Source organism: Trematomus bernacchii, unplaced genomic scaffold, assembly GCF_902827165.1.
Source record: "Trematomus bernacchii unplaced genomic scaffold, fTreBer1.1, whole genome shotgun sequence".
In the NCBI taxonomy this organism is placed as follows: Eukaryota; Metazoa; Chordata; class Actinopteri; order Perciformes; family Nototheniidae; genus Trematomus; species Trematomus bernacchii.
This window is the reverse complement of record NW_022987671.1, coordinates 310,795-330,515: the sequence shown is the minus strand read 5'-3', so window position 1 is coordinate 330,515 and position 19,721 is coordinate 310,795. Positions and strand designations below refer to the sequence as shown.

The window sequence follows — 19,721 nt, the reverse complement described above, 5'->3', positions numbered from 1 at the left end:
AGCCAGCAGGTGCAGCCCATGGATGTATAATAAGAACGGTGCAGCCGCTCATCAACAACAACAATAGAACCGGAATCAGAACCTAACGGGACTCCGTAGTTTCCAGAGACCCAGAGATGCACCGACTCCTGCTCGTGTTTGTCGCCGCCTCCGGAGCGTCTGTCCTCGGCCTCCCTGTGGAGGATGTGTCCCCCCCCCTCTGATCCCTGCCTCGCCCCGCTGCAGTGGGAGGGCCGCTGGGTGAGTTTCGACCACAGCACCGGGAGAAACAGCCGGTCCTCGGTGTCCTACGACGGCCTGAAGCAGAGGGTCCGCGTCCTGCAGCAAAACAAGAAGCACACACCCTGCCAGAGGTGACAGACACATGCATGATAGCACAGTCTGTACTTACATATTTTAGATGCTTACACAACTAACCTCATATATTTCTCCTTTAATTAAAAGCAACTGTGCACATTTTGTGTATTTAATGTATATAATACACTATTTATATTAGGCTCTTTATGTAGATTATTCTATTAGAGGGTATTCTGTATATTTGTATGTATATTTTGTTTGTGTTTTATTCTATTTTTAAGAAATGTTGCAATTATTCTACATTGACTTTCAAAACTACTATTTGGGAAAAGTTGTCTATCTATCTATCTATCTATCTTAAGGAATATTATTTATATATTTGTTATATATAGGAACCTATTACACACTGTTACTATTTTATGTTAACACAGATTAATTTGATTCGAATCTAAAACCAAATCAATAACCTAACAACTATATTGGATGGAATAATAATAATAAAAAATAATAAATACTACTACTACATAATAATAATAATTATTATTATTATTATTATAAAAAAATACATATGAATGCATTCATAATAATAAAGTAACAAATATTTAAAAATAAAATAAAAAATACTACTACTATATTATAATAATAACAATAATAGTAATACAAATAATAAAATAATATTAGCAACAAAAAACAAAAATTAATTATAACATTTACAAATAAAAACTACATTCCTACTACTACTAAATAATAAAATAATAATTCTTAGTAATAATAATAAAAATAATAGAAAATAGTATAGTAATAATTTAATTTAATTCAGCTTTAATGTTATTGATGCATTGAACGCACCCCTCTCCCTCTGCTCCAGGATTTTTGAGTATATAATAATAATACAAATAATACTATAAAAAAAATAAAACATTAATTATAAAAAATAACAAATAACAATTACATTCCTACTACTACTAAATAATATTTAAAATAATTGATAGTAATTATAATAATAATACAAAATAGTACTAGTGTTATGTTTCTCCCTCTGCTCCAGGTTCTTTGAGTACATCTTCCTGTACCAGAGCGGGGTGATGTTCCAGATCGACCAGAAGACGAAGGACTGCTCAAAGATCGCTCTGACGGACGCATTCGATCCCTTCGACATCCCCAAAAACTCCACCTTCGAGGACCAGTACCTCATCGGGGGTCCCGGGGACAGCGTGGAGGTCCAGGAGTGGTCCGATAGGAAGCCTGCGCGCCAACGTGAGTCTGGTTTAAGATACATTCTCTCACGTGACGTTTCACACAGAGGTCAAGGAATAGTGGATAGGAAAAGACGATAGGAGCTGATTTTTGGACTATTCCACTGCAACCAGAATATTTATGAGCATTTAAAACTGACTGCCCTCTAGTGGCTGAGACGATAATCGCCACCAAAAAAAATAAACAGTACTTTTTATTTGACTTTTATTTGAAATGCATTAGTACTGTTGAAGTTTACTTGAGTAAATGTACTTAAGAAAAATCGTCCATGTCCACAAACAACAATTCCAGCAGCTGATTTGAAATTGAAGAAAGATTTTAGCAAGGTTTTTCCAGATTTAAACTGCATCTGTTAGTGATAACGGCTGGTCAGAGGTGGGAAGTAATGGAGTACAAATACTTCGTTACTGTACTTAAGTGCAGGTTTCTGGTATCAGTACTTTACTCCACTACTTATTTTTCTGATGACTTTTTACTTTGACTTCTTACATTTTGAACACAAATACCTGTACTTTCTACTTCTTACATTTTGAACCCAAATACCTGTACTTTCTACTTCTTACATGTTGAACACAAATACCTGTACTTTCTACTTCTTACATTTTGAACACAAATACCTGTACTTTCTACTTCTTACATGTTGAACACAAATACCTGTACTTTCTACTTCTTACATGTTGAACCCAAATACCTGTACTTTCTACTTCTTACATGTTGAACACAAATACCTGTACTTTCTACTTCTTACATTTTGAACTCAAATACCTGTACTTTCTACTTCTTACATGTTGAACCCAAATACCTGTACTTTCTACTTCTTACATGTTGAACACAAATACCTGTACTTTCTACTTCTCACATTTTCCAAACAGGCTGGTTCCTTTAGTTTGAATGTGTGTTTGGTGGCGTGATCATTATTATTTAGAGTCATTGCGTGCCTATTGATTTGAACACGATCCGTGTATCCATCACTTCCTGGTCTTCTCTAAAGAAGAGGGACCAATGAAAACGTTGTCATGTTGCCGTTGTTCAGCATGGAAACATTCATTAGCTAACAATGACATTATTGTTCTATTAATATAAAGGGAGGTCAGGTACTCTTTAAAACAGCTGCTATTTATGGGTACTTTTTACTGAAGTACATTTCAAAGCCCTCTTTACTTTTACTTGAGGAAAGAAGTTTAGTCAGTACTTCTACTTTTACCAGAGTATTTTGAAACACGAGTATCTGTACTTCTACTTGAGTAAAGGGTGTGTTTACTTTTGCCATCTCTGCTGCTGGTCTCTCTGCAGATGAGACCTGGGTGGGGGTCTACACCCTGAAGGACTGCTACCCGGTGCAGGAGACCTACGTCAGGAACAGCAGCGTCACCACCTCCACCCGCTTCTTCAACCTGCAGCTGGGCATCAGTGACCCCGACGTCTTCACCCCGCCCTCCACCTGTCAATCAGCCCGGCCCCAGAGGATGTCCGACTCCTCCTGCTCAGCAAACCCTCTCCTCTTGGTTTAGAAACCTTCGGGGTGACTTCGGTGTTTTTCAACCCTGTTTAATCAGGTTTCAGTGAAAAGGTAATAAGGGGGGAGGGTGTTTCTCGGGGGTTAAAATGGGCGTCCACCAATCGATGGATCAGTGCTTTGATCCCCAGTCTCTGTAATCAACATGTCCAAGTGTCCTTAAGCAAGATACTTAACCCTTAATAGGTCCTGCATGTCTGCTGTATAAAAGTGCACCTAAGTCACTCTGCATAAAAGCTAAAATGACTTAAAATATAACCCTTCATCAATGTCCATCCACTAAAGCAGAGGTGGGAGAAGTACTCAGATCTTGTACTTGAGTAAAAGTAGAAGTACTCAGATCTTGTACTTCAGTAAAAGTAGAAGTACCAGAGTGTAGGAATAGTTACAGTGAAAGTCCTGCATTCAAAATGTTCCTCAAGTGAAAGTAGAAAAGTATTATCATCAAAATATAGTTAAAGTAGCGACAGTGAAAGTAGTCATTGAGCAGATTGGTCCATTTCAGAATAATATATATGATATGTTTTATAATTATTGATCATGAAAGTGTTCTCAAAGCTGCAGCTAGTTTGAATGACTTGTCTTTTGAGAAACACGTCACATGACACACTAACAAACAGAGAAGATTTGTAATAATGCAGTCGGCACTTTTTGGACACCGAGGGATAACATTTGCAGCATTTAACTGCAGGATTGAAAAACACTGACGTTCCCCTTAAACAGTTTTCTGATTCTGAAATCACTCCCTATACAAAAGGCACTTAATAGTTTACCCACAGTGAGCACAAAACGTTTTCGATTAACAATGTCCCTTTAACACCAACAGCTTTTCTATCTGTGAAACCTACAGAAGCACATTGCATTGTTTTTTGGCACAATATACTCAACTGTTTAAATCAAAATTACACAGGGAAGTGCACTGTGTAGTAAAGAGGGAGTGATTTTGATGCTTTTGGTGTTTTTTTAACAGTGTTTTATAGAATTGTTTGTTCATGTGTTGCTTTTTTGCTGTAACGAATTAGCCGTTCTAAATGTAACAAAACAACAAACTAGCTCATTGGGATTCTTAAACGATTAGCTTAATGCTAAAAAGGGGACTTTGTCAGCCCTCTTAATGCATCAAATTGATCATATTAATCGACATCTGACAGATATAGCTTTTTGACAACATACTAAGGACTGTTGCTTATGTATTTGCACACGACAGCAGTTTAATGAATTAACATCAAACATATGAAGTGCCTCACAAACATGGACAGGCATTATGGTTTTCAGTTTCTTTGACATATTTAACATTTGCATTTTTTTACGTTTAATATATTGTTTTCCCTAATTACAAACGACTGTATGTGCCGCAGTGGGTGGAAACTCATTGCCACAGCGACTTGTTGCTTATCTGGATATTTTCTATGTTTTATTAATAAAGCAGCTGGCTTGAAACTCGATGCACTCTCCATTCAGATTCTTGTTTATGTCATGTATGAAATGTTTGAAAATGTTTTACCTTATTTAAATCGAGGGATCGGGACTAAATACTAGTTTGATCCTTATAAATAAATATGCGATCTCTATTAGTGGAACAACATCATGCCTCAGAGCTCTGATGTCCAAACCAACAATGAATGCCCTTTCCATAGACAGCTCTTTGCAGCCTTTGTGGATTTTAATTATAACAACAGCTTTATTCATTGATGCCTTACTTGAAATAACCAGAAAAGACTATAAACAATTAAAGAAAACTGGCATCAAGCATCATTAAACCACACATTAGTTAACCTAACTCTGCAAAGGCATATTTTAGAGATAGCTAGTTTTCCATGTTATTAAGGTGGCTCTCTTTTAAAGTAACTTGTTTGCCATGTTTACTTATGCTGCAGACGTAACCCGGTCCGAACCAGATTATGTTAATAGTTTAGGAGTGTAATCGGCTAAACGGGGCTTTTCCCCGACTAATTTCATGGAAAAAAGCACCACTTTATATTCAAAAAGCAAACCCAAAACTTAGCTGACGGAGTCAATTATGCAAACTTGTTTAACGTTGCAGTAATGCCACGAAACAAAGCTTTACAATTACAGTAGCACATGTCTCGCAGTTCTTGAAACAGCAGCCTATATCAGTCTGAAAATCTGAACAAACGTTTATTTGCAAGGTTTTTATTTATCTTACTTGTCTAAGAAATATATTGCTGTTCAATGCAACCCAAAAGCAACCATCTCCAATAACAACAACCTTTAATCAATCTTATCTTCACCTGAACAAGGTCTACTATTGGTTTTAAGGGTGAATGGACAGCCCTGACACCAATGAATACAATGCTGAGATAACCAGCCATTTATAAATACTCACCCTCAGTTTGGGAACCATGATTTAGGGATTGTTAATGTGACATTGATATAAATCTACCGATGTTTAATCAGTTGTATTTGAAAAGTTAGCTGCATCACTTATACTCTTATATTCCTTTCACATAGTTTTCACCATCTTGTATAATACCCTGGAATAAAGACAAGATCATTCAATCTTGTAAAAACCTTTATTGATTCTTCATTTTTTTCACACAACCTATCAGTAAAGTCAAGATTATAAAGAATTATATCTGATCTCAGGTTAGAAATACCAACACAACCAACTCTCAGCTACAAACATGGAGACAAAATGAGTTAAAGAAGTTAATCTCAACATTTAACCCAATGCCCCTTGAATTTCTTCTGTCTAGTTAAGTCTACAGAACTCAGCATAGTCTCCAAAGTTGTCATAAAAGCAAACTCCAGCGTAGAGAGGCTCAGTGAAGGTGGTCTGGACTCTGTGGAGGAGGGTCATGGTTTCACTGGAGACGCTGTAGAAAGACAGAACCCCTGCACTGTGATCCAAGTAAACTCCTATCCTGTTGGAACGAGCACCTGAGAGGGGAGTTTCCACGTTATTAAACCAAAAGGAAAAATAGTGGTTCTCACATCTCAAACTCCAAGATCTGTCTGTGAATCCTAATCCAATTTCATCCTCGTTCATGTTGACACTTTTGTATGTGAGGGCCAAATCCAGTTGATACCCTCTCCACTCGATCTCCAGGTAACATCGTCCAATCAGAGCCTCTCTACTCAGGACCTTAGGCCAGATATCTAATCCATCAGGGTGACTGAAATATATCTGTTTTCGTTTTGTGACTGTGACTTTCCTGTTCTCCAAAGACAAGGACAGCCCTTTGGTTGCTGTGTTTGGATCCAGTGTGATTTCACGTGAATATTTAGAGAATTCAGCTCTGGTTTTGGGCTCGGTTTGTGACAATAAAGCATCAACTTCCTCCACCTCCTGTTGAAGCAGCTTCACATCTTCCTCTCGGTCCTGGATCCTCTGCTGTCGATTCACATTGAGCTCTTTTTGCTTCATTTCAACACGAAGCAGTCCAGTCTTCTTCAGCTGCTCCACCAGGAATGCTAACATGGTGTTTTTAACCAGGTCAGGTCTGGGTGTGAAGGCCTTCCTACACTGAGGACAGCTCTCCTTTTCATTCTGTTTCTCTCCATCCCAGTAGTGTTTAATACAGCCCATGCAGTAGCTGTGTCCACAGGGAATAGTGACCGGATCCTTCATCACATCCAGACATATCGAACAGGAAATGAATTCCAAATCCAGCTGAGCTCCTTTCTGAGACATTTCTCCTTGTAGCTGTGACAGAGAGTTTCTGAGATCAGATAAATCTGTGCTCTGCCTCAAAAACAAACTCTAGTCCTTCTGTTTCTGTTTATTTGCTAATTTACACCAATGGGGATTGTCAGCTTGGTCACACCCAACTTCACACTTGCATATCAGTGAGGGGGAGGGGAGCTGGCTGGCTGGGTTTAAGAATAGAAGTGTTTGGCTGTGTTTGTAAAATATGTTCTTATTGTGTTTTTTAAAGTTTGTTGAGTTGGCTCACATGGATATAGTTAATAAACGTACATGTTCACCTGTGTGAGGAAGAGACGGTGATTGGGTTTCTGTATCTTCGTTGACCGCCAATTTCATTGTGTTTGGGTCATAATCGTGTGCATGATATAATTAGTTAATTATTTCTTACTAAATAAGATTAGTTCAATGTATTTTGGATATCAGCTAACTGCCAATCACACTGGCCTCAGCTTCTCAGCAAATGTTTGTTTTCCAAAGCCGATCCAACTGGTTCAGCAAAGTCAGTGAAAGAAGTTGAGAAACTCCAACAGCATTTCTCAACAAACGACAGTTGAGTGATCTGGATAGAAACCAACACATTTACATCTGTTTTATTCATAACGTCAAGAGTTTAGATAGCTAGCATAGTATCACAGCAACGAAAAATAAGGTTGGAAAAGTTTGGGAAGTGAGGACAAGTTTGAAGAGACAAATAACTGGTTTAGCGAGGCAGTGAGAGACGCTGAACGACTCTAAGGCCCCGGCTCCACGAGGACGGAAACTGGTTGAATCCGCATATTTCTCATGCGTATAGCCCTCTAAGCTCCACGACGCCGTAAGGGAAACGTAGAAACAGACCCCGCAAACGACAACGGGTCCAAAGGTGGATAGATCTGGGAACTGAGCGCTCTGGGGGGTCCAACGGGGCCGTGGAGTCGCCTATACGGTCATTCGTTTTCATAGCCCCGCCTCTCCCTGCCTCTCCCCGCGGGGTTGCTATCGTGCTCCAGTCGCTACTGACCATGCTACAGTTCTTTGTGCAACATCTACAGGAGCTCCTCCTTGAATTCAGATTATTTATCTTTATCTCGATATGGACATAAACGCGAGTGAAGTCTAATCTGACAGGACGGAGACACGCAGCTCCTGCCGCTGTGATGCAGCGGGAGCAAAACACACACTTCAAGTCAGATCATCACCCTTAGCTATTTTAATTACCTCTCAAACTACCTAAACTAGTTATAAATATGTTCATTTTTACTGTCGGGTCACTCATTACAGGATCAGCTGCTGCATGAGACAGACACTGACGCTGTCAGCAGAGAGGAAAAAGAGATGTATTTGATGATTATATATCATTATATCGTCGTTATTCATTTGTTTTAAAGCTCAATAAATAACAATGAAGACCTTTGACCGGCACTTTTATAATTTTGTCCGGAAGATTTAAACTTTAACACACGCTGACCGGCGAAAAACTCTGCCCGGTTCTGTCGGCCCCCACCGCGGAGAATACACAGAAGTGCAGCCATGACAACCATTCTTCTTCGCTGCTTTTGTGGAGGAAGTTGCTGCTTTTGTGGAGGAAGTTACAGCGCCACGTACAGGTTCGGCATATGTACTGCAGCTTTTCCAGCGTTTGGATGTAAACGGAGCCGTCTCGTGGAGCTTGACACAATCCGGTGTATATTGCGTGGGGACGGAAGGTTTTTTGCGGTTGCATTTGCGTTACTCCGATGCGTTTTGCCGTATTTGTCCTCGTGGAGCCGGGGCCTAAAGAAACTCCAGCACAGTTCTCAGTAAACGACTCCTCTTCTGTCTGAAAGGGTCTCAGATTGATCACCAATAACAAACCTAAAGCTCCAATCCAATAACGACTAGAGCCGGTCCGACGACCTGAAATAAATCTACGTCCGTTTTGAAAGACAATGGGACGGTTCTGGTACCCATTAAGACTTTTCTTTATTATGGAGAGAGTCGTTAACAGGCTGTGTTGAACAGACTTAAATACAAATAACTTTACAAATGCCACATGAGTCATCAATTCGTATCAATTCGAAAAAGCAGCAGACCCTCTGCTTGTTGCTGGGCAGGTTTTGTACAGTAGCTTCTGTCTTACAACTGGATGTAGACTTGTTATACTGCTTACTAAAAAAACACTTGTAGGTACACCATGAACTCCATTTATCGTTTATGCACACATTAATGGAGTGTCTGATCACTGAGAGTTATTGTTATTGAGTATACCATCAGGGGGCTTTGGCATAATGGAAATGCATTGGCTAGATTTTCCTTTTCTTGCAGACTTTCTCATACATTTTCTTCATTAACAGTGTGGGGGACATGTGAGAAACAGTTACAGACACACTGTTGGAATTTGAAACATGTTTATTCAATAATTTTTTATTTTGTAATGATCAAACACACAGTGAAATCCAAATCACTTCTCTGGGGAAGCACAGCAAGCAGCTTTACATGTGACACTGCTTCACTGACAAATCACCCATAAATATCATTAAGACTCAAAGTCAACTTTAATATCAATATCTGTGTGTTTGTTGTACAAACAGGGACACCATAATGCTGTGTCCCACCGTCCCAAAGATACTAATATATGAATATATGTGTACATAAATACATACACAAAATACAAATCAAAAAAAGGCACAACAATAAATATATAAAAGTAGCAGTCTGGTAGACAAAAATGGATGCATATATGGCAATGAATGAATATGTATGACAACAGTACACAGTAGAGAAATAACTGTCAATAGCAGCTAGTAGAAAAAAAGTGTCTGCTGCTGAATGTGTGTGCAATGAATCTCAATGAGAAAGATTGAAATGTAGATATTAAATGACAAACTTTAGAGCTGTTGTATCAGTGTCAACTTTAAAGCACATGACTTAATCAACAAATAGCACACATGTTGAAAGAATCAGCCCTACTGAGATATATACTTTTATTGTTATATGCACAGCTACAGTGTAGATATGTAAAGACAATATTTAAGTCCAAGGCTTCTCCAACAATGCAACATAAATATAGGACATAAAACAATAAAATAGTGCAAGAAACAGAGTACAATAAAATAGTGATTGCTATCGTGCAAGAATAATGGATTTATGATATATATGAAAAATAAGTCTCCAGTGACCTTTGATTTATTTGCTTTCATATGCAAAAGAACATGCTTTTTACAGAGAATATGTTGTATTGATTTTATTGAATTGATATAAAACATACAGATTAAAGAGCATAAACCAGATATCTTCTGTCTATTTCTGATTGTTTATAAATTAATGTTTCATTTTCAAATTTAGATCAGGGGAGGAGCCACCTGAACACAAGTCATTGAACATTAACCATTGCTTTGTCGCCGGGGCGACGGAGTCTGATACTGGAAGACCAGAAACCCCTAAGGACCCCTGGTGACATAACTGATGTAAAAGGTATATATCAATGAGTTAGTTTTAAATGTTTAATGTATGGCCATCTGTTTGAAGCTAAACATAGGCCTACTGCTAATGAAACTTAAATAAATCTTACATTCTGTTTTAATTTCTCATCAATACAATATTAATGTATACTTACAAGGTGTTCTGTTAACTGAGGTTCAGAGGATGAATATATTTAAACTAAGAGATGATCTAAGAAATTGTTGTGGCGATCCAGCATAACACAACAGGAAAGAATGAAACAGAGAGGAATCAATAAAACACAAACACAGATATAGCTGATCAGTAATTATTATTTAGTTGTTGCAACAAACAAACAATAATGGGAATTACATCACCTGCTGCCACAGCAGCCAATCGCGGAAATGCCCCCCATCAGTAGCAACAATCATACAGCATATATAGCCACTGCAATGAGCACACACACATTTTCCCTAAACATGTTTAACGCACACACATTTTATCATGCAGCCTACCACACAAATGTCACATGTTTTTCTCTCTGAAAGCTATACTTGTATATGTTTAAACGTCATCATCTCATGACATCCTTAGGAGTAGTTAACTAACAAAGGTTAACTGTTTTTATAACCTGAGGCCTTCTCTGAACTTCCTCTAACCTCGGTGTCAGCTCACTTAAAATGAATACATCTATTGATAATTCAGAACGACCATTGTCTCTCTAACTGTGTGTGACCCAACTCAGTAACACATCATATAGCTTAGCATGTGATCTTTAATGAATATCAGAAATACGCTGTATTAAACATTCTGCTATAACAAAATCATTCAAAAATCCCTTTTAGCAAGTTACTTTGAAATGTGAATAAACATATTCTTTCAACACTCTTTTAGGAATGCAACATACAAACCCGTTGTAAAAAAAAATTGTCAAAGTATTGATTTTGTGTTTCATACTGTTACTGCTACTGTTGTTCTTGAAAATACTTCATCTGCAATGTATTTTTGGGCCGTAAATCAATATACCTATGTTATTATAATGTAATTTTAAGTTTGCAAATCTTTATTTATCATTTTTTTTAAATGTACATGTTTTCAGTTCAAACTTAAACGCATACTATCCACCTGAGTGGACATATAAAAATGTATTTGAAAAAACTAGATACAAAAAAAACTAAAGTTCAAATCTTGTTTTTCCCAAGAGCAATACAAACACTTGGTAAAAAAATCCTGACTGAGGTTTTCATAATTTACGCATGAAAGGGTTAACATATCAACAATTATACATACACTAAAACAGTGGTTCTCAACTGGTGGGTCGCGACCCAAAAGTGGGTCGTGGACCCTTTTCGAGTGGGTCGCAGATGTGTGAGTGAAGAAATTAAAAATACATTTGTTGTTGAAAAAAGTCAAACTTTTATTTCGATTTTCTAACGCTATATATGCATGCAGTTCGACTGGAAGTACCGGAGACCATAAACGGTTTTGAAAACTTCTGTCACGTAGTGATCATCTTCTGAATAAAACATCTTTGTTGATGTTTTTTCGAGTATTCTGGCCAATCAGAATCAAGATTGTTGCCGGAAGTCACCACGGAGAATAACTTTGCGGTAGAACTATTCTTTATACATCCATGGGTACAACTTCAGATAAAAATGAACACATAATGAAATATGACCCCTGGTTTGATGATTGACAGGTCACAGAACAATGGGAGCTATCTACCCTTACCCACAATTTAAAGTAAGTCACACAGACTGTGGCTGAAGTCGAATAGTCCATTTAGCTTAGGAACCTTCCTAACGGAGTGAAATGACCCGGAAGTCCCTCAGTGGCAGCCATGATAAGTGCCGTTCGAATTGTCTAGTCTAGATGATAGGAAAGGAGGTTTCAAACTTCCTTTACAACCTCCTTTAGCCTAGGAACCACTGGACCTCCCTTGACGAAAGGAGAGGAGAAAATGCTGCCCCACAATGCCTTGTCACACAACAGTCGGCCGTTCACGGAAACAACCGATTATGATCGAGAAATGATATCATGAAAGTTACGGTGCTTATTAAGCATTTTAAAACGTATGTGGTAAGTTGCCAAAGTACTTTGTTTTGAACGTTCATCAGTATTATAATCAAAAAGAGACATTTGAACGTTAGTTTTTACTGAAATGATCAAATAAAGTCAACATTTCACAGTGTTTACTGAGCTGTGTGGGGTTTGTTCAACTTTTAAAAGATGTTTGAATGGTGATACACAGTGATAGATGTTAAGGACTAATGTTTATAATAAATACATTTGTATTGATTTTAAGATCTTTTCATACAATCATACGTATTGGGATCATTTGTATTAATGTGGACCGGAGGGAGAGGGTGACGAGCATAAGTTTCACTTTCCTTTTTTATTTCAATTCCAACTTTGGTCATGAAGAATATGTTTCTCTGTTGTCCCCGTTCATAAAGCATAAAACAACAGCATCAGAGCACGGTGCAGAGTCTCTAGATGAGTTTACAGTAGTCCCTCGTTCTTATTAAACATCCATGTTGTAGTCCGCTGTATAGAAAACTGTAGTTTCCATAGTTTCCCCACAGCAGCAGACGCACATTTATGACCTCCGCTGGCGCATCATAAACACGTCGGATAGTGAAAGTGCAGTCGGATTCTCTCTAAAGTACCGCAGTCTCTTCTCCTAAATCCTTTTGAATTCTCCTATCCACTATCCCTTAACCCCATGACGTTTCACTCAGAGGTCAAGGAATAGAAGATAGGGTTAGACGTTAGGAGCTGATTTTTGGATTATCCGACCGCAACCTATCTCCTCTTTACTCTTCTCTCTGTGTGGAGCAGCAAGCTGTCAGAACAAAGTGAAAAACAAACAATGGCTTAAAATATTATTAATATAGTAATAGTATTTATTTATTTTCTTCTCAGAGTGTACCAGAATGCGTAGTTTATATGTAAGTATTTCTAAAAATCTCCCCAGACCCCCTGCTGGGGTTGAGTTTTCAGCATGTCACATTTTTCACGTGTGGTGAATTTACAGGATTGGCTTCAATTCTGCCATTTTATTTTTATTTTAAAAGCATACTTTAGTTCTGTGAAGGGGTATAAGGGATATATGCACTGTACTTCACTTTAATTAATAATGTATGCTGAAAAGCGTATATATTACGCAATTTATTGACCAAGGAAAAAAGTAGGTCCCGAGGCCTGACCAGTTGAGAACCACTGCACTAAAACATACAATACATGATTATGCTAATTGTTGTGTTCATCAAAAAAAGCAGAGGGAATATGGTTGATGCCATTAAATCAAGACAAATACAATATGTTTATAAAGGTAAAACATTAATTTGATCAATCAAAATTGCAATGATGTGCTCTGTGAAAATAAATGTTTTCAGACAGTTGTGTTGTGTTGGATTCTCATGTTTATAATAAGAAAACTGTGTCCAATAGTTAACTGCTGGAAGGTCTGGCCTCTCCTGAATACATATATAGCTCAGATAGGACAAATCAATGTCTTACATAGTCATTTCATTTAAACAGGATTCGAGTGGATATAAATAAGCCCTTCTTCTTTATGTTAAAGTGTGACAATACATTGATTGCAATTCAGACAACCAATAACAATGTTCTGAGAAATCCCTTTCCTAACTATTGAAATACATTTGGACTTAATTATTAATTGATGGTATTTATTTGAGGGCTTTCCAAAGTCCTCAAAGCACCTTACATTAGCTAATATTAGACATGTTATACACTGATTACTGTGGACAATACCCAGTGGCTGACTTGTGTCAAAACCCCATGTGGTATTTAGAACATAGAATTGATTTGTACATCTTGGATGTCAGATAAACAACATTGTCCATTAAGTGAAATTTTTTTAATATCAAGAGTTTTGGAGATGGAATTTAGGTTGATATGTTAATCAACTGAAAAATGTGTGATATAGACATTATCGAAAGGAAACAAGACTCTTTTAAGTAATTTGGGTGGCTCTTAAAAGAGCCGTTGTTTTTCCAGGTATGTCAGGGTGTAGATGTTTAACCTCCGAAGCCGTACAGAGTGCGGCCCTGCCTCTTCAGGGCATACACCACATCCATGGCGGTCACAGTCTTTCTCTTGGCGTGCTCGGTGTAGGTGACGGCATCACGGATCACATTCTCAAGGAAGACCTTCAACACCCCACGGGTCTCCTCGTAGATCAGACCGGAGATACGCTTCACTCCGCCACGGCGAGCCAGACGGCGGATAGCGGGCTTGGTGATGCCCTGGATGTTATCACGGAGCACTTTGCGGTGACGCTTGGCGCCTCCTTTGCCGAGTCCCTTTCCTCCTTTTCCTCTTCCACTCATTTTCAGGTATCGTTATGTCGGCTCGTACAGAACGAATGAGTAGAAGCAGTGTGACCGGCAGTATTTAAATATTCACTGCGGACCTAAGAGAAGACGGAGAGCGGGAAAGCTGCTAGGCGGGGCCAACGCTGTGGCCTCCATCTAGCCTTATCTTTCAACACATTTAAGTCTTCCTTTAAATATTGTTTATATAATTCAGTCAGGCTTTATACTAAGCGTTTGATGATTAAACGTTTGTTAATATGTAATAAAACCCTCACATGCTTAATAACATTTATAATTGAAATAAGACCCTTTCTGAGATTAACATTACATTTAAAGTTGATTAAAGTATTCAAAAAATACTCAGAGGATGAAAGCTGAAGTTACGGGCTGCATGAGCAGATACCTCTTGTCCCACAGAGCCTCTTCATCTTACCTGCTTGTTGCGTATCACAGGAATGAAATGACCAGCCATCCAAACTACACATATTTGAAGCTTTGGCTTTGCAGCCAGGTGCAAAGAAGAAGTGCATGTATGACTGTGTATGTCTGTTTGCTAAAGAGACATTATCAAAGGACTTTGAAGTTCCAAACAATTCAAAACATCGAGGTCAAGGTGGGTCAAGATCATACATCTGTTTACCTCAAATGAAACAGCACAAATGAAAAACAAAATGCCATGAGAGCACACTTACTTCTCATTCTCACACACACACTCACTCACACACATACAAGGTATAAGGAAGTTTAATATGCACGAGTGTGTATGAGTTTGGGAATGAGGGAGGGAGAGAAAAAGAGACAGAGAGAGAAAGCGCGACTTGCTGTAAACCAAATCTACTATATATTTTTCATAGAAAACGCAAATTCATGGTTTCAAACTGGAAGTTAAAGGGTTAAAATCCTGAAAATAATTTAATATTTTGTATTTTTGATCAGGACTGAAGTTGATTGAAAGATTTAACCCCAAAAAGTTAAAAAAATATTAATCTGTTATAATTTTAGAGCAGTTTTTGGAAGTGGACATTTTTGTCCCGAATGAGTAATGTGAGAGTTTTTTTGTTTAATCTGATTTTGTGCAAAAACTAATAATGCACACAAATCAATTTTGTTGCTAATCTTTGACACATCCAAGACTGTTATAACAATAAAAGAGCCAGTCCCCAGATATGTATTACATGAAAAACAACAGCGATTTCATGTATTCAAAATGCCATTTAAAGGGTTAAAATCCTGAAAATGATTCAATATTTTGTATTTTTGATTAGGGCTGAAGATGCTTTAAAGATTAAACCCAAAAATGTGGTGAAGAAAATATTTTAATATAATGTTTTTATCAGTCTTTTGCAGTGGACATTTGTCCCGAATGACTCATTTGCGTATTCCAATCGAATGATAGCCGTGGGTTAAGTATGTATTTATGTGTACATTTTTTAATGTATGTCTAATATGTATTGACAAAACAATTTAAAGAAAGTTTTAAACTAAAAAAGTAAAATCTTCTAATTGACGTGGTGTATAAAAGGTTGCCTAGCGTTGTCTGGCATGACACCCAAAAAAAGTGATATTATTGGGCTTGACCAGAATAAAAAAAGCAATTGATAATCTTTCCAGGGTCAATGATGAAAGCTTACGGCTTTCCTGATGCTGATATTAAATATTAAAATGACCACGTGTTGTGTCCTGTTGTAGCCAGAGGGTGCTGTTGGACAGATATATTGCATTGAGATGAAAAATAAAGAGGAAGTAAAGCACGGCATGTCTCTATGGCTACTAATTTGTATTTACACTGAAAAGAAACACCTCGTTTTTAAATGATGCAAAAGTTGTGTTTGCCTGAGCCATTGTGGAAAGTGGTTTGTAAACAAGGCCTCTTTGAACTGTTTACGTATCAAATATGTATTTCATGTCAAGTGATTTATATATCATGTATGTGATCCATGGATCGTGCATGACACTAAACAAAGGAAAACGTCTATAGATGTAGTGGGTGGCTCTTAAAAGAGCCTTTGTGTTGTTGGTATATCAGCAGCAGTTTACTTGGAGCTGGTGTACTTGGTCACGGCCTTGGTGCCCTCAGACACGGCGTGTTTAGCCAGCTCTCCGGGCAGCAGCAAGCGGACAGCGGTCTGGATCTCCCTGGAGGTGATGGTGCGGCGCTTGTTGTAGTGAGCCAGGCGAGAGGCCTCACCGGCGATGCGCTCAAAGATGTCGCTCACGAAGCAGTTCATGATACCCATGGCCTTGGAGGAGATGCCGGTGTCGGGGTGGACCTGCTTCATCACCTTGTAGACGTAGATGGCGTAGCTCTCCTTCCTGGACTTTCTCCTCTTCTTTCCAGTCTTGCTGACGCTCTTAGCGACGGCTTTCTTTGAGCCCTTCTTGGCCGCTTTAACTGGGGGTGCGTCGGCAGGCATGATTAGAGAGTGAGGTTTGTCAGACTCGGTGCCTCACAGACACAGCGCGGTCTATTTATATCCCCTCGATGCAAATATAGCTGTGCTGTTGCTCGCACGGGATTGGTTATCGTCTGCGCATGACTGAGCCTACGATGTACTTTGATCAGATGTATCTACTGTATTGGATTGTAAGAAGGGGAAACAAGTATTTAATGTTTTGAAAGATAATGTGGAGGCTGCAGCGTTGGCCCCGCCTAGCAGCTTTCCCGCTCTCCGTCTTCTCTTAGGTCCGCAGTGAATATTTAAATACTGCCGGTCACACTGCTTCTATCCATTCGTTCTGTACGAGCCGACATATCAATACTCGAAAATGAGTGGTAGAGGAAAAGGAGGAAAGGGACTCGGACTCTTTCTTCTTAACGTCGAAGAACAATAACATAGAAAATGTCTGGTCGAGGCAAAGGTGCGTTCTGAACGACCCGACTCATCAAGACTTGAGAATGAGTGGAAATGTCAGGAAGAGACAAGACCGGAGTCTCGAAGAACAATAACATAGAAAATGTCTGGTCGCGGAAAAGGTGTTTTCTGCTAACCTAAACAGAAAATGTCAGGAAGAGACAAGACCGGAGTCTCGAAGAACATTAACATAGCAAATGTCTGGTCGCGGAAAAGGTGCAGGTGCTGGAAAATGCCCGTAACTATAGTTGACCGTTTTGAAGTTTCGTTCTGAACGACCCGTCCCAACAGACTCAAAATGACTCGAAGAGGAAAGGAAGGAGGTGAAAAAGGGTGAAAAAATACAAAAAGAAAAAAAAATATATATACAAAAAAAAAAAAATGTCTCTCCCTGGAAGCGTGCCATCTTTTGCTTCAAAATTTGGACAGTTTTGGGTTCGCCTGAACTTCACAGGCTCAGGAGAACCCCCTAGTCGTGAATATGTTGGAGAATCACTGTTATTTGATACCTGCTGGATCAACACAAATGATGTATATTCCTTCATAGCACTGCCAAACAGAAAGGAGTTTGAACTCTGCTTTTTGCTAGAAACTCCACTGAGACGTTTCCTTGACGTTCTCACAACTAAATCCTCAGATCCCAAGTGGAAAGACTGGACTTTCGAATCTTCCATTCAAATGGACATCTCAAACATCATTGTTAAATTCTGGACTGGCCGTATTCCAGACCATGATGTTGAGACCTATTTGAAGAGATATGGAAATATAATCAGCAAATACAAACCAGTAGATAAATTCGGGATATGGTATGGAGTGAGAAAATACAAAATTAAGATGAATCGAAACAGTGATGGTGAGATCCAAAATCTCCCAAATTCGATATCTCTCGGCCCCTATAATGGCAGAATAATTTATCCAGGGCAATCCGTCACCTGTTTCATCTGCAACTCAGCTGACCATCAGGTCAGAAAATGCACCACAGTGAAATGTTGGAGATGCAATGAACTGGGCCACAAGGCTAAAGATTGCGATTCAGACAGTCTCTGCAACCTGTGTGGAAAGATTGGACACAACTTCTTCAACTGCCCATCTTCTTATGTAAACAAGGCAAAAACCCAGCAGCAGCCTCGTCCTGCAGCCCAAATGCAGCCTGGCCCTCCTTCAGTTACCCAGCATCAGCCTGGTCCTCCTTCAGTCACCCAGCAGCAGCCCCTCCCTGCAGCCCAGCAGCAGCCCGGTCCTGGTCCTTCAGCCCAGCAGCCCGGACCCGGTCCTCGTCCTGCAACCCAGCAGCAGCCCGGTCCCGGTCCTTCAGCCCACCAGCCCGGTCCCGGCCCTCGACCTGCAACCCAGCAGCAGCCCGGTCCCGGTTTTTCAGCCCATCAGCCCGGTCCCGGCCCTCGACCTGCAGCCCAGCAGCAGCCTGGTCCTCGTCCTTCAGCCCAGCAGCCCGGTCCCGGTCCTGGTCCTTCAGCCCAGCAGCAGCCCGGTCCCGGTCCTAGACCTGCAACCCAGCAGCAGCCTGGTCCTCGTCCTTCAGCCCAGCAGCCCAGTCCCGGTCCTGGTCCTTCAGCCCAGCAGCAGCCTGGTCCCGGTCCTCGTACTTCAGCCCAGCAGCCCGGTCCCGGTCCTTCAGCCCAGCAGCAGCCTGGTCCTCGTCCTTCAGCCCAGCAGCCCGGTCCCGGTCCTGGTCCTTCTGCCCAGCAGCAGCCCGGTCCCGGTCCTAGACCTGCAATCCAGCAGCAGCCTGGTCCTTGTCCTTCAGCCCAGCAGCCCGGTCCCGGTCCTGGTCCTTCAGTCCAGCAGCAGCCTGGTCCTGGTCCTCGTACTTCAGCCCAGCAGCCCGGTCCCGGTCCTTCAGCCCAGCAGCAGCCTGGTCCTCGTCCTTCAGCCCAGCAGCAGCCTGGTCCTGGTCCTCGTCCTTCAGCCCAGCATCAGCCTGGTCCTGGTCCTCGTCCTTCAGCCCAGCAGCAGCCTGATCGTCGTCCTGCCAGCAAGGATGTCCCTCTCCCTGATGATCAACAGTCTTCATCTCCTGAAGACGACTCTCCACCCCTGTCAGGTGAGGGCAGACTGACCATTGACAGTGATGTTGAGAGTGAGTGCAGCTCTGACAGTGAGATTGAAGATGATCAATACTATGAGAGTGTTAGCGAAAGCCCAGCATCTGACTCTAGCCCTGACAGCCTTACAGCTGGTCAGCGAGTCAGCATGCCCCTCTACTCGCCCCCTGAGAGTCACTCGGGGTCTTTTTCTCCGACTCCGGATTATCCAGACCCCGCGAGTGAGGCTCAGAGGGAGGCCCCGTTGGAGGTCTCTAAAAAAAAGAGACCTGCAAGTAGAAACTTGAACGATATAGAAAAACGGGCTAATTTAGAGATGTAGAGTGT

General features: G+C 40.2%; 4 protein-coding genes across 4 annotated transcripts; 1 reads left to right on the top strand and 3 right to left on the bottom strand.

Annotated features, from left to right (window-relative positions):
* The first annotated feature begins 14 nt into the window (after positions 1 to 14).
* On the top strand, positions 15 to 3,436 carry epdr1 (ependymin related 1). Its single transcript, XM_034136078.1, is given in 4 exon segments — positions 15 to 191; positions 193 to 353; positions 1,346 to 1,554; positions 2,848 to 3,436. Coding segments are annotated over 4 exon segments (663 nt in total). The 5' UTR covers positions 15 to 116; the 3' UTR covers positions 3,066 to 3,436.
* A 2,347-nt stretch (positions 3,437 to 5,783) lies between these two features.
* Positions 5,784 to 6,725, bottom strand: LOC117487465 (tripartite motif-containing protein 16-like protein). The gene has a single exon (XM_034136087.1). It carries the CDS (start codon positions 6,723 to 6,725, stop codon positions 5,784 to 5,786), a length of 942 nt encoding a protein of 313 aa, XP_033991978.1.
* Positions 6,726 to 14,070: 7,345 nt separating this feature from the next.
* LOC117487428 (histone H4) lies at positions 14,071 to 14,511 on the bottom strand. The gene has a single exon (XM_034136045.1). It carries the CDS (start codon positions 14,492 to 14,494, stop codon positions 14,183 to 14,185), a length of 312 nt encoding a protein of 103 aa, XP_033991936.1. The 5' UTR covers positions 14,495 to 14,511; the 3' UTR covers positions 14,071 to 14,182.
* A 1,985-nt stretch (positions 14,512 to 16,496) lies between these two features.
* Positions 16,497 to 16,906, bottom strand: LOC117487420 (histone H2B 1.2-like). Its single transcript, XM_034136033.1, has one exon. It carries the CDS (start codon positions 16,891 to 16,893, stop codon positions 16,513 to 16,515), a length of 381 nt encoding a protein of 126 aa, XP_033991924.1. The 5' UTR covers positions 16,894 to 16,906; the 3' UTR covers positions 16,497 to 16,512.
* Between the last annotated feature and the right edge of the window lie 2,815 nt (positions 16,907 to 19,721).